Source organism: Lagenorhynchus albirostris, chromosome 17, assembly GCF_949774975.1.
Source record: "Lagenorhynchus albirostris chromosome 17, mLagAlb1.1, whole genome shotgun sequence".
NCBI lineage: Eukaryota > Metazoa > Chordata > Mammalia > Artiodactyla > Delphinidae > Lagenorhynchus > Lagenorhynchus albirostris.
In genome coordinates, this window is record NC_083111.1 from 67,460,737 (window position 1) to 67,475,517 (window position 14,781).

Here is a 14,781-nt window from a genome sequence, read left to right on the forward strand (position 1 = left end):
GTCTAGTGGGTTGAGTCAGGCTGCCCAACTTCAGATCTCCCCACTGGAGACCTAAGTGACTCAGTTATCCACTGCCACTCTGTCTTCATCTGTAAATGATAGCCCCGGTAGTTCCCACCTCAAAGGATGTTAACGAGAGTAAGTGAAAGAATACGAGGGCATAGAAGGATGACTAGCACTTAGAAACTTAGAACTCCAGAAATGCCAGCAATTGCTATTTTAATGAGTCAACATACAAGGCCAGCCACCCTGACTGGGACATTTAATGAGCACCTACTATGCACAGGCACCCGGGGGGGGGGGTTGTTAAAACAGGCCAGAGTGTTGAGGAATGCTGCTGTGTAAGCCACCAATCCCAAAGCCTTCGGAGGGCGCCACACTCCAGATATAAAGCGCTGGAAGGTGGGGTTGGTGCAAATTTCTGGATGGGGGTGATTCCTCACCGAGGTCTTAAAAGGACAAAAGGGAATTTTCTGGGCCAAGAGGAAGGAAAGAAAGGACAGGAGGAAGCATTCCCTGCAGAAGAAAGAGAATTAGCAAAGGATAGTAAGTATAGAAGACTATGCTACCTTCAGACATGAGAGTCATTCTGCTCACCTGGAACACATCCAGGGAAGGTGGGATCTGGGGGGCGGGGACGGGGTGGGAAGAGCAGGGAGATCCTTCCTACTCACTTCCTGAGCTGCAGAGGAGGCTCTTGGTGGCTCAGGGGGGCCCAAGAGCCACCCCCACTTCTACTTACTCATGGTACACTCCCAGCACGACCTCCCAGAGACTCACCACCGGGGAATGTCTGCTAAACCTGCAAATGCCTGAGCCCCGCCCCAGATCTGCACATCAGAATCTCTGGGGGTGGGACCCAGGGGTCTGCATTTAACACATTCCCCAGGGGACACTCATGCTCTGATGGCTAAAATCACATACAGATTTGAGAATTATCGCTCTAGATAAGATGCCACATCCCTCTGAAGTCTTGGATGCTGTGGTCTCAGCAATTTCTCAGTCCTGTGTTCAGACCTTGCTCCTTCAGAAGTAATCCCTGGTGATAAGCACTTGCACGTGGGAATGTGAACTCATACACATTTTCTGAAAGGCATCTGGCAATGGGTTTCAAGAGCCATGAAAGTATGTACCTTTGACCCAGGATAAATCCTTCTGGGGAAACCACCAGTGTAAAGCAACGTGTAGCTACAAGGATATATTCACTGGAGTGCTGCTTATAATTAGTGAAAAACGGGACACAGCCTAATCACAAATCAGTATGTAACTGGCTCCCACCTCAGGGCCTTTGCACATGCTCTTCGCTTGCCTGGAACATTCATTATTTCTCTAATATCCACATACTTTATAAGCTGTTGCTCAAATGTCACCTTCTCTGTGAAGCCTTCCCTATTTAAAAACTGCCACACTGGGCCTGCTTTATTTTTTCCCATTGCACATATCCTTCTAAAATATAAAACAATTGACTTATTCAGTTTCTCTGTCCCAGACCCCCACCCCCTCTCCACTAGAATGTAAGTTCCAAGAGGGCAGAGATCTGTGTCCATTTTATTTACTGCTGTGTCCCCAGCACTTAACACAGAACCTGGCACACGGCAGGTCCTCAAATGTGTGTCAACTAAATGAATTAACTACAAACAAACAAAACAATGGACCACCACACGGCCATTAAAACTGACCTGGCTTCTAATTACACGCACAGAAAGCGCAAGTAAAAAGCTAAGTGTTAAAAGAAACTTCTGGCAGGGCACAGGCCGCAAGAGCCTTCATCTAAAACGTGTGTCCATAACCCACTTTGTAATCAAGTGGTTATGGGTGACTTTTATTTTTTACTTGCCTGAGGTTTTAGTTTTCCTTTCATTAACTTTCTATTACTTACATAATCTTGGAGAAGTAATCCCTCATGAAATGCTCTCAAAACATTTGCTAATGCTTTATGCTAAATGTAGAGGAAAGCTCTCTCCTTGGTGATTTAATTAGGGTGTCCCTAATTAAGGCCAGCACAACATCAAAGAGGCCAGGTTCCAGGGGATCCTTGCTTCAGGTCTACTCCCGGTTGCAAGATGATCCCCCCCCACCCCAGCAGCAGCTCAGAGCCTCCCAGTGCCCGGACGCCAAGGGCCTGGCCATCAGCTCGCTACTCCTGGCCCTGCTCCCCGCTACTTGCTTCCTATTGGGGTGCTTCATCCAATTATCCAGGCCCCAGATCACATCCTGCTGGAGAGCTGGCTTTGAAGGTTCAGTAAACAATCACTTCAAAACAAAGAGGGACCATTAAACCAAACTCAAAGACTTCCTTAATGGCCTCCTCCTCAGCTGCCGGAGCTGCCGCCCGGGCTGGGGCAAGCCGGGCCTCAGAAGCGAAACTGAGGTCTCCCTGTGAACTAATCTCGAAGCCTTTCCAGCCTCCTACTGCACACAGCCCCCTTTCCTGAAGTGCAATCGTGTGGGTTGCAGAGCCATTACTGGGGCGACCCTGACAGAGGGGGTTTCTCCAGCAAAACAAACATGTGTCATGTGGTTGTCACCTCGGACAGACTGTGTCAGACCCTTGGGAACCACACCCCGCCTGCCCCCCACATACTTTCCTCTGCTGACGAATCAGCGGCCCCCGGCTGAGTCCACCACCCAACAACTTCATGTCGTTGGCGGGTCCAACTCCTCTTGAAATAAAGGGAGGCCTCCTGGGCCTCCTGAAGCAGCTCAGAGGACAGCCTAGATTTTTGTTGCTTTTTCTGGTTCATCCTGAGTCCTAAAGCTATAGGTAGAATAATCTTCAAAGTAATTGATAACGTACACCCATTATGGACTCTGAAAAGGAAACCCTAAAATGCTGTGAGAGACAGCTCAGCACTGTGGATTAAGGGTACAGACTCCGGAGCCAGACTACCTGGGCTCAACTCCCAGTTGTACCTCTTGATAGTTGTAAGATGGGGGCAAATGGCTTAACCGTTCTGCACTTCAGTTTCCCCATCTGCAAAATGGGAATTATAGCAGTAATTCCCTCACTGTTAGATGGACTAGTATTGAATAACTACGTCATTGGGCTGTTGGGAGGATTAAGAGTCTTTGTAAAGCACTAGAATAGAGCCTGGTTGTACCATAAAAATGCTTGTTAAAGTAAGTAAAATAAAACTCAGGTCTCAGCTTGGGGGTCACCTGTATCAAAAGCCTCCCCCTGATTCTGTCTTCCTACTCCAAATGAGAATCAGAGGCCTTCCCCAGGCCCCCCTCAAACTCTTGTGCTGACATCTATCATGGCACAGATCACACAGATTTCTAGTTACTTGTCTCTTCCTCCTCTAGACTAAACAATTTTCGGGCAAGGTCATAGGTGTATCTCTACCCCCCAGCAGTGCCAGGCACAGAGCAGTCGTCATATTCGTTGAGTATGTACACTGTGTTCTCTCAAATTATTTACACGCTGAAAGCTGAAAAGCATTTCACTCTTGTCTATTGCATTATCAAAGCGAAGATATAGGTTTCTTATATTTTCTGAAACATCTGAGTGTCGCTGTTAGCAGGGTACTCTGCTGGAAATTACTAGGTTGGCTCCGATAGATACATAAGAGAGTTTTATTCAGCATTCATTTTGTGCTAAGCCCTTTACATATATTTTCTCTTTTAATCCTCCACAACTTTAATAGAAGAGTATTACTCTACCCATTTTACAGGTAAGAAAACTAAGTGTCAAGGAACAAGAGTAACTTGCCCAGAGTAACAGAGCTAGGAAGTGGCAGAGCCAGGCTTCAAACCCCAAGGGCAACCACTTAAGGTAGAATGTAGTAAGTACTAGGTAGAATCAACATGAACTTGGAAAAATGCCCAAGGGCATCTGACCTGGTAGGCAGATGAGGGTCCAGAAATGAGGTAACTTTCTGGTGAGGCCCTGAAGGATGAGAAAGATTTCGATAATGCCGAAAACGGCACAGAAGCTCTTCCAAGCGGGACAAACAGCAAGAAAGAGGAGCACAGGATGTGTTCAAAGAAGCCAGGGAATCCAGGCGGGGAGACACTGGGCACAGAGCAGGTCACTCTGCTGGGCCAAGTCCCAGGTGGCCCCCAAGGTCTGGCTAAGACAGGTGGGCCATATTCAGCAAGTAGGCAGGTAGGAAGAACCCAAATATGGCCAAGTCTTGGGAAGGGACAGAAGCCAGTACAAAGCTGCTGCTAAAAGGCAGACTAGAGGCAAATGAGGTACTTCTCTGGTAGTCACTCCGGAAAAAGAAGGGGCGACTCAAACAAGGTTAACAGAAAAAGATGGCCCTTATGAAGCAACTCAGTCTCCCCTTACACTGGTGTAAACATCTCTAAAAGGTTTTTTTCTTTTACGCATTAAATTAAAGGCCCTGAGGACCTCCGCCAGGTATACAGCCCTTCCCTGCCTTTATATACAGACAGAGGGTTTGCAAACAGAAATGCCAACAGGCCCTGCTGAGCCAGATGAGGTTATAATGAACTCAGGAGTGATTTACTCAGCAAGAAAAAAAAAAAACTCAACTTCTCCATTTCCTGCAACTTCACTGCAAGCTCTAAATACAGCTCAGTAAAGGGTGGGGTCATGTTTGCCCTAAGAAGTGGTGGAGATAATTACTGACTTCAAAACTTCAGAATACTTCATTCCCAAATCTGCAAGACAGAAAACCAGCAGCTAACATCTGAGTGCATGTCTGTCAGGCACTGCGTGAAACCCTTTACAAGTACGATCTCATTTCAGAATCCCCCCCAACAACCCTATAAGATGGGTACTTTATGAGACCCATTTTACAGAAAAGGAAAATGAGGCTCAGAGAGATGAAGAAATTTGCCCACAGGATTTAAAACCAGACCTCTCTGACTCCAAGGTCAGCAATAGCTCCAGAATTTCTACAGGAGGGGTTTAGGGGCAGTGATGTGGCCAGGAGGAAACAGAATGTGGGCAGGAAGCCGTGTTGCCAAGCAAGCACACTGTTTTTACTTAGGTGGTATGTTATAGAGCGGCACTGTCCGATATGCAGCCACTAGTCACATATGACTGTTTAAACTTAAACAAATTACAAGTAAATAAAATTTAAAAATCAGTTCCTCGGTTGCACTAGCCACACGTCAAGTGCTCAAAAGTCACATGTGGCTAGTGGCTAATGTATCTGACAATTTCCATGACTGTAGAAAATCATGCTGGACAGGACTATTACAGATCAACTAAAAACAGCCAAGGATTCTAAAGATGCTTTTTCTGTTGTTATTTTCCAATGTGTTCACTTTAACGTTGTTTCACTATAAATTTATTCTTATTTTTAGTAACTGTAGTAAATACACATAAAATTTACCATCCTGAAGCCCAGTAGCGTTAAGCATATGCTCATTGCTGTGTGACCATGTAAAGATGCTTTTACTCAGACTTAGGCAAGATTGAGAAAACACATTGAGGGTGCTTAAACTGTGTATAGCTGGGGGTGCTTTCAAAACTCCTAATGTCCAGGATGTACTCCAGAAGCACTGAATCAGACCCTCTGAGGAATTAGGTCCAGGCATCAGTGTCTTATGGCTCCCAGGGTATCCAATGCACTCATCCCTGTGACCATGCCCATTCTACCAAAATGGGCACACCTGCCCAGAACTGCCTCTTCCTCCTCCAGCAAGACCCCCTCCTCCGGGACCCTGGAGACCCCTGTCTGTGGGAGGTGGCAGGGAAGGGAGGCCCAGGCAAAACCTTCCGTCCACCAAACCCGTCATCCACCTCCAGGATTCGGGAGGCGGCGGGTGCTGACCAAGCTAATACTTTCACTACTGTCCAAATTCTTTGAGGGGAAGCAAATAAAAAGACACACAGCTCAAAAGGCACCCCACTGATTTTTTTTTCCACCCACTTAAACTAGACAGGAAAAGAAAAACCACTTAGAAACTATGACCAAGGTCATATATGCCAAGAAATCAGCACAGAAAGGAGGTTTTTTGGCAATTCCATCAACTTCCCCAAACACAATCTTGCAATGGCTCGATTGACTCAACCCAACTCGAGGGTGACCGGGAAATAATTAAATACGGAAAGCCCTTTTACAAGAGTGTTCCAGGGCTGGACATAATATGAGTTCAAGGCAAGGAGTTCTCTTTGAGGAGTAACTGAACTCCGGATGAATTTATTTAATTCATATAATTAGGGGGACCGATGGGCATAGTCACCCAACCTTAGGGACCAATGGGCTCCCCAGACACATAAAGGCAGACCTCTGGCCAGTCACGGAGAAGACTGCAGGTGCTTTGTATGGGGACAAGGACAGAAGCCAAGGATGGAGGTGACTTTCCTCTCTGCGCACCCAGGGGAAGGAGAGGAGAGGGGAAAGGATGGTTGTCTGTCAGAGAAGATTGGTAAGTGGGAGAAGGAAGGAAGCCACAATATGTCGATACATCACAAATTAAACCATTTCCACAAAAGTGACAGCCAGATGGGAGCTGTGCACCACCCCCACCCCCAGAGTTCTCCCAGCATCTCAGCTCAGGCTCATACCTCCAGGCTGCAGACACAGAAATGTGACCTTGATTCCTTCCTTGGGCCTCCTGCAAGACTCAGGCAAGTGAAATGCTGTGGAAATAAATCCACAGCCCCCTCTCTACCTTAGGCATGCTCTAAAGAGCTCCAGCTTTAAGGTCAAATAAACCAAGGTCTGAATGCCAGCCCACCTCACCACGGCATTAAACAAATTACCGACTCCAAGCCTCAGTGTTCTCATCTGTAAAGTGGGGGTGATGGTGAGGATGACAGGAAATCCTGGCACCCAGTAGATTCTCACCGAGTCCCTTGCTGCCCCCTGTTCACTACATGCAATGATTACAGAGCACCTACCACGGACCAGGTGGCACCAAGAGCATCTTAAATTGGGAAGCAGCAGACGACACAGCCCCATGCCAAGGTCTTCCCTAGGCTAAGAGGTGGGAAACATTAATAATGGGTGGGCTGCTCTGGAATCTACGCCGGGTGGATTTTGGTTTTGCTTTTGGAGGGGGGCTGTATATATATATGTGTATATGTGTGTGTGTGTGTGTGTCTGTGTGTCTGTGTGTGTGTTGCGTGCGCACACATGTGCGCGTGCACGACACACACTCAGATGCAACCTTCTGCATTCTCCAGCTCATTCGAGGGAGAACCTTGGCAGTCAAATACAATGGGCTTCCTCAATGCTCATCCAATTAATTTATTCCATTTGTCTCTCTGGTTTGCTACTTAATAAGGCCGAATCGGCAGTGCAATCTGCAATCTGAGTTAAACGGCTTCAGGCATCAGTCAGTTCCCTTTCAGGAGTCCCAAATGCGTATTGTCTGCTGTCCTAGGCAGCTGAATCTGTCCTTTGGCTTTTTTTTGGTTCAGGGAGAGGTATTTCTTTGTTTTTGCAAAGGTGTGGGTTTTGCAAAGGTGTGGGTTTTAGGGGAAAGTGTCCTGAAGGCAGTTCCAAGAAGTAATGGCAAACTCAAAATGATCTCATTTTTCCATACCCGATATAAACATCTAAATGGTCTTGCTACAGAAGGATCTGGCCAGCTCTCAACCGTCCCTAGGAAGATGGAAAAAGCCTAGATGAAAATTATAGATAAAGCACCTAATGGATCAATAGTTTCAACCTTTTCACCCTCCAAGCATTTTAACAACCTCAAGTGAGCTGGCCAAATGGACAGGCATTGTTTTAACTTTTTCCTTTTCCCTCCCTCAAGAGGCAAAGAGTTCCGAGGCCAAGAGGTCAGCAGCAGAGTGTGGGTGGGACATACTTGTACTAAAAACTTGTTCACTGTTTCTCTGAAATTCAAATTTAACTGGGAATTCTGTATCTTGACTTGCTGATATCAAGCTCGGTGCTTGCAATGTCACTGATGCTCAATCAATACTGTAGGATTATGAGTTCATGCTACTCTCATAAAGAACTAAGTGATAGCTGAACCGGGCAAAATTCAAACTCAGCCTACCTTCCATGCAAACCGTGACTAAGAATGACCTTCTCTCTCCATCTGGGGCATTACCAACCAGGATCTCAGAACGTAAACGTTCACAGCATCAAACAACAATTTGGTTAAATATGACGTACAAGGGATTTTCCCCACAGAGACACTCAAGCCAAGACCAAAAAAAATGACTTCTTCCCAAACCTCGACGACAAGATTTGCACCTAAAAGCCCCCAAAGATTGATCTGCAGAGAATAGGCCCTAAATCTCTCAACAGGCACCGTTCTGGGCAGTTCCCTGCCGCTGGTTTTATGACATCTTCACTTCTCCTTCTTCTCCCACAGGTCTAAACTGAGGAAGCTGTAAAAGCCTGGACAAACACAGCCATTTGCTAAGAGAAAAGGCAACATGGGGCCCATCTGTACTTTACAAGGGCTTTGCTTGTCTACCTTTGTGTGTCACCGTTTACAGAGCAGCCCACCTCCCTCAGAGCACCTGGCCACTGGCGGAGGCCTTGGCTGGGTTTTTGCTATCTTCCTAGAGAAAACACTTTTTTTTTTTTTTTTTGAAAAGTCAAAAGGAAGGCCTGCAGGGGCTGACGGATGTCCCTCCCCAGGCTGGACTACCAGCCCTTCCTTCATGACCGCCATATTGAACTGAACTGTACAAGCAACTCTCCAAGGGCAGCCCTTGTGGATCTCTGGTTCCTCACAGCCCAGCAAGAGGCCTTCCACACAGCAGGCCTTCAATAAACACCGAGGAAGTGAACCTCTTGTCTGACAGACACCCCAGAGCCAAAGCAAAACAGCGGAGGTGAAAAACAACCCTGAAATCATTATCCAGGGCTGGATCCACTGCCCACATTCTTGATCTTGTGATAAGTAAGGAAAATATCATGACATGTCTTTGAACCACAAAAGATTTCCATGGAATTCAAGAAGTCCCTTAAGCAGGTCTAATTTTAGGTAGAACTTAGGAGAGAGGATACTGGTAGCAAACAGAGGTGGGGGGCAGTGGAGGAAAACTGAACAAGGCCCCTATTCTGCTCGGCACAGGTGCTGGTAACAGGACACCCCTGCCTCAAGTGAGACGTGGGGTGGAGAATTCAAGGTGTGCTTGGGTATTTTTTTCACCCCCAGTCACATTATACAACCCCGAACACACTCTCCAACCCAGTACAAAGTTCTCCCTGCATCAGGCCCAATGCAGCTCCTGACGTGCTGATTCTTGAGCAACAAGGCTGAGGAAAATATTTGATTTTAGCGTCCAACTATTTTTTTTAAACTAAGTTAGTTATTAAAAGAAGACAGACATCTACAGGCTGAGCTGCCCTCAAGTTTGGCCAGGGTCTCCTGGTCTTAAAAGCTCTCCAAATATCACTGAATTCTACATGCTGGTTCAATTACTTAACTAAAAAAATTTAAAAATACAAGTATCAAATCAGCATGTCGTACACCCGAAACTAATGTTATATATTCATTACAGCTCAAGTTTTAAAAAAGAAAAAGTAATGGCACAAATCTGCTGTTTGAAGCATTAGCCTGTCTTTCCCGGGACTTGGAGAGAAATTCCAAAAAGATTCCAGGATCTCCTTAACGCAGTCAACAGTGTTTAAACATCAGAAGTCAGTCATCTGGCCTTCCACAGTCACTTCCAAGCTACTGTCCCCTAAACAAACTGGCGATGGGCCCTTGCCTCCAGCCACATGAATCCCTAGTCTCCCCTTCCCTTTGGGACCAGCTCACTCCAGACAACCTGATTTATGCGGACGGCGGAAGGGCAGCCAGTAAGCGATTTTGCACACCACCATTCATTAGTGACCACCAGAGTAGGATGGAAGAAAGGAAAAAACCACAGGGTTTTCCCTCATCAAGGAACCAATAAGTTATTTAACAGCTGCTGCAGGATCCCAATGGAAGAAAAGTGAGGGTTTCTTCATTGCACCCGACCCCCTGAAAAGGATAAAACACACACCCTGACAGCCCAGGACTTAGCCAGATGAAAGATCGTTAGAAGAATGCACAAAGAATCCTCTCCAGCTTTTCCATGTCTTGAGGTTCTTTGGTTTGGGAAGATGGATGGTGCTAGGCCTGGAAATTACTCCATTTTTTGTTGTTTTCTCTTTTTTTTTTTTCTCCAAAGAGGAAATTGACTCCCTTCCTGTGCTGCTGTACATTTTGGAGAATCAAATGCTACTTTAAAAAAAAAAAGTTTCCTTACCCTCCCCCCCCCAACTCCAACAACACTTCTGAGCAAATAACCTGAAAATGTTCTCAAGATGGCATTCCAAATGGGTTTCCAACATTTACATGTGTCCTTCGTAGCAAACAGAAAGGGAACCAAAGGTGTCATAAACCTATCATGGGAGTTCAAGGAAGTGAAAAGGAGGATAAGCAGGTCCTTAGAAAGACAGCCCATTTCAGATATTAAAAATTGACTTTTGTTGCTGGTAACTCCATGCATAAGCATACTATACACTGCTTATCCTAAATGCCCAAATTTTAAAATTCCCTTTTAAAATGTCACTGCCATCTACTCCATGAAGAAGCCTTTTAAAAAGAAAACTCCACGAAAACACTGTCTTAGGCATAAACAATCTTGGAAATTAGACACCGCCCCTCTCTTTTTCCTTCTTATCTCTCTATTCCCCAAAAGTCTGAAATTCTGCAGACCCCAAGGCATGTTTTCATCTTCCACTCCACTTCGCTTTTAAAATCTCTGACTGCCAAAACAAAATAAACCTTTAAAATAAATGTCTTCCCAACAGGATGTTGAACAAACCCAACTCAATTCAAAGGGAAAGAACTCATGAACCACAAACTATAGATCCAGCACTAAAAGGACATTAAATAAGTATTTTTAACTGGAATCCTGGGGAGGGAGAAGCATGCCACCTTAGCCCCCAGGCAGAAAGCGCTGCAGGACAGTCCCGGGATGGCAGGTAGAAAGCATTAGGGCCTACCTTCAAGTGAGTTACTTTCTGAAGGGCTTTGGGTTCAAACCTGTAAATTGGAAGAACTGAAACTAGATTCTGGATTAAGGAACAAAGAGCGAGGAAAAAACTCCAGATGTGAACACTCTGGGACTGCAGTGGGTCGATGGGTTAGGTCACGGGGTTGTTACTACAGAGGGACTGGAAACATCCATTTCTCCCCTCCAAAAAAACACAAGCAGCTCTCCCAACCCATCTCGGATTCTTCCCCTGGTGATCAGAATACACGTGTGCCTCAAACCAAATCCTGTTTGATTATAAGGCCTATAGAATTTCAGTTAACAAGAAAGACCCCAGAGTCTACAGAGGGAACACCGAGCTTTGTCTCAAAAGAGCACTTCAATTATTCAATGTGGATTGGGGGCAAAGGAATGAAAGGGCTGCCTTTGAACAGGGAATAATCCATCTAATTCCAAGGGGTTGGATTAGAGGCATTCCTGGGCAAGCAGGGTCCCGCTGAAGATAAGGCTACACGGATGTCAATTTCTGACAAAAGGCACAGGCTCTGGATAAGGATTTCAAAATGGACAAGACCAGGACGGAGGCACCTGGGAAAAAGTTCACCCCGGGTGAGGTGGCAGTTGGTTCTAAGAGGGGGAAACAGGCCATGACAGCTGAGCATTCCTTCCCAAAGTCCATCTCCGAGGCCGAACCCTCTCCAAACCTTACACTTCAACAGACAAAAGCTCCCGCAGGCGCCGAGGCAGCGGCTGAAGAGGGGCTGTCCACACCCACTCGCTGCACAGCTTTCCAAACCTGCCCACTCGTTTTGGAAGCCGAGCTTTCAATTAAACACCACCTCCCCGGATCTGTTGAGGCAAACTGGGGCTGGGCTACAGCCAAAGAGAAGCTCCCTAAATACACATGAAAAAAAATCCCCCCACCGCCCCCAATTCCCACCTCCAGCCAGCTCGCTCGTATACATTTCCTTTGGATTAGTAACACAGGGCCCTGGTCTATCTCTGTGCACAGAAAATCCACATCCAAGGATCAGGTTATCCCCAGTCCCACCCTTCGCAGGAAAATGCCAGGGTGTTGTTCCCCGCCCCCATCACACACACGCGCGCCCGCGCGCGGTCGGACACACACACTGAGTCTCCACCATCCTTCCAAGAGAAAACCTGGAGTCTGTTTGTGCTGGGTGGCTAGGTGATACAGTTGTTTAAGGTGCCCCAGTCTGGACCTCAGGCTGGGAGCCTCAGCCAGGGGAAGTGGGGTCCTCGCAAAACTGCTCTGGGAACTTCTTCTCCGCGCCCCGGGGGAGGGCCGAGGGGAGGCACGCACTCCTTCGCCAGCTTTGGAAGAGCCTAATTAATACCTAATTTGCTCAGATCTCCCCCAGGTGGACCTGAAAGCCAACAAGGGAGAGGGAGGTCCCTCCCAGTCTCTCGAGTCGGGGGGCTCCTTCCCACGGCTGGGAAGAGCCCCCGCCCTGTACCCCAGGGAATCAGGTGTCCGCCCAGGCATCCAGCCTCCGCGGGTCGCGGACACTCCATCCAGCGACAGACAATGGAAAACTTGGAGCCGGGGCCCTGGGCCCCCAGGGAAACGAGACGGTGCCGTCCCCTGGGACAATGAGCGGGGAGAGGTCAAGAGGCATCATATACCCCCAGAAAAGCCGCCCGCCCGGTGACCCAGCAGAGCCCGGAGCGGCGCCCCGGTGAGCAGGTGACACCCGGGCCGGAGCGCTGCCGCAGGTGGCCGGAGGCCACGGCGCAGGCAAGGGCCGGGCGGCTGGCCCAGGGCGGAGGCGAAACCCCGTGGCGAGGTCAGTGCGCGGCGGCCGCCGCCGCAGCCGCGCCCCCAGCGTCCTACCTTCATGTCGCTGATGATGGTCTGGAAGAGGCCTCCGAGCGCGCTGCATTCCTTCTCAATCACAGCCTCCATTTTCCCGGCGTCGTCAGGGACAGGACACACACTCGGGGCTGCCTGGACTATGAGCGGGGCCGAGGATCTCTCACCCCGGGAGGAATTTCAGCCTCAGAGCGACCCACCGCCGACTCGCAGCCTCTTCTCCACAGAGGACGAATGCCCGAGAATCGAATGTTCTCTGCCCAAAATAAGAATAATAATTTAAAAAGCCAAACCGTTCTGTAGGGTGCCTACATGCAGCGCTCAGCTCCTGGCCTTAAAAATGCCCAGAGAAGACTGACAATCAGGCCACCACTGGTGCCGACGACAGAAACGGCAAAGCCCATCTTGAAGCAGCGAAAACCACCCGCTGACCCAGGGCCAGCGCCATTTAAAAATGCAAGATTTTCTAATTTAATAAATGTTTTTGAAATTAAACAAACAAACAAAAAAACGCCCAACAGCAGAGCGGGTCTGCTCGCGGAGCCCGGATCTGTTGCTCACAGCCGCGGCCGCCGCCTCCTTTTCAGTCCTGCGCGACCGGCCCCGGCGCTCGCTCCTGCTCGGCTCCCGGGGACGTTCGCGGGGGCGCACGCGCGCTCGCGGCCGTGCGTCCGCCGCGGAGGCACGGGGAGGGCGCGCGCCCGGGGCCGTGAGGCCGCCGCACGCGGGCGGGGCAGGGAGCGCGTGCCCGTGCCCGCGAGGCGCGTGGGGCGCCGGCGGAGCAGGCAGGCGCGCGGGCGGTGCGGGGAGGATCCAACCCCCGCGCGAGCCTCCTCCGCGAGCACCACCCCCATCCCTTGGCCGCGGGTCGCTGAGCCGAGAGGGCGTGTCAGCACGCAGCTAGGCGAGCGCCCACCCCACAATGGCTGCGAGCGCCCAGCGCGGAGGGTGCAGCCGCCGACCCCCGGGACTTGCACGGTGGCACGCTTAGCGCAGTACCTCGCAACTAGGGAGCAGTCGGTAGGGCGGGAAAACTACCGCTGCTGCCGCTGCTGCCGCTACTACTGCAGGCTTCTGAGAAGAGGCCGCTTCTCTGATATCAGGACTGCAGCGCCGAGTCACGATTGCAAACAGCCAAATACGTAATTAAGGAGAGTTCGGCGACGTATCCCGCAGCGGGATCCGAGTTCAATAAAGTTGCAGGATGCTGGGAAAGTCGATTGATTTTGCCCTTGCGAAATAAGTGGCATTAGAGCTTCCGTGTACTGTTCGTCAGTTTATGGAGATAGCTGACTGCCCGTGACTTGGACGGTTGTTTTTCAGGCGCGCTGAGGGCATCGGGTGGTGGTGTCACTACAGAGAGCCCTGTTGGGAGGTTTAACCTGAAAATAGCACAAATGGGCCCAGGTTGATTTTGAGGCTGGTGGTTTATTTTCCCAGCTCCACCGCCTAACTGCACAGCCGGGTCTCATTTAGATCAACATCAAATAGGCAAGGAGGAGGGGAATCAAATGAGCAGCTTTTTTAAAGACCGTAAAACGTAAGCCCCCAACTCTGGGCTGTTCCTTTGACCAGGTTCTGTGCTAGTGTCTCCTTATTCTGATGAGACTCGGAGGAGTGAGACCCAGTTCTCAAGAATTTTCCAGCCACTGGCTGCCTGGAACTAATCCAAATCCACCAGATAAAGTACAACAAGCTGGTCCTGGTTTTACTTCTTGCTGCTAGACCACAAGAAGTGCTAATCTTCTCCCAAAGCTCATTGCGCTTATGTCCCAGACCCATCTTGAAACAACTTCCCAAACACAGGGTGCAGACGACTTAGCTTCACAGCATGTGGTTTTAGAACAAAAGAAAAAGCTTAGGTATTTAGGTGTCTGCAACCCAATAAATCCCTGGTACACTGCTACCACCCCCAAATCCAATGCAATCTAGAGCTGTTAAAACAAGTACAGACCAAGGAGGTATAGTGTACACTGTGATGCTGGCTTACTTTGTATGACCCTTTAAAAAGGACATTGAAAAACCAGCACCTGTTTGGGGACCAGCTGACCCTTTGAAGCACAAAGCAGGACAAAAGGGAAAT

General features: G+C 48.8%; 1 protein-coding gene across 5 annotated transcripts in view; it reads right to left on the reverse strand.

The window, feature by feature from the left end:
* MTSS1 (MTSS I-BAR domain containing 1) overlaps positions 1-13,330 on the reverse strand; it is a 164,255-nt gene extending 150,925 nt beyond the window's left edge. For 2 of the 5 annotated variants that reach the window (XM_060128432.1, XM_060128428.1), the window contains exon 1: positions 12,720-13,327. In XM_060128432.1, the coding sequence (XP_059984415.1) occupies positions 12,720-12,791 (72 nt within the window). In that variant the 5' untranslated portion in view covers positions 12,792-13,327. Of the gene's footprint in view, positions 1-12,719 lie in introns of all 5 variants that reach the window. The other 3 variants (XM_060128430.1, XM_060128433.1, XM_060128429.1) reach the window with 3 other exon arrangements.
* Between the last annotated feature and the right edge of the window lie 1,451 nt (positions 13,331-14,781).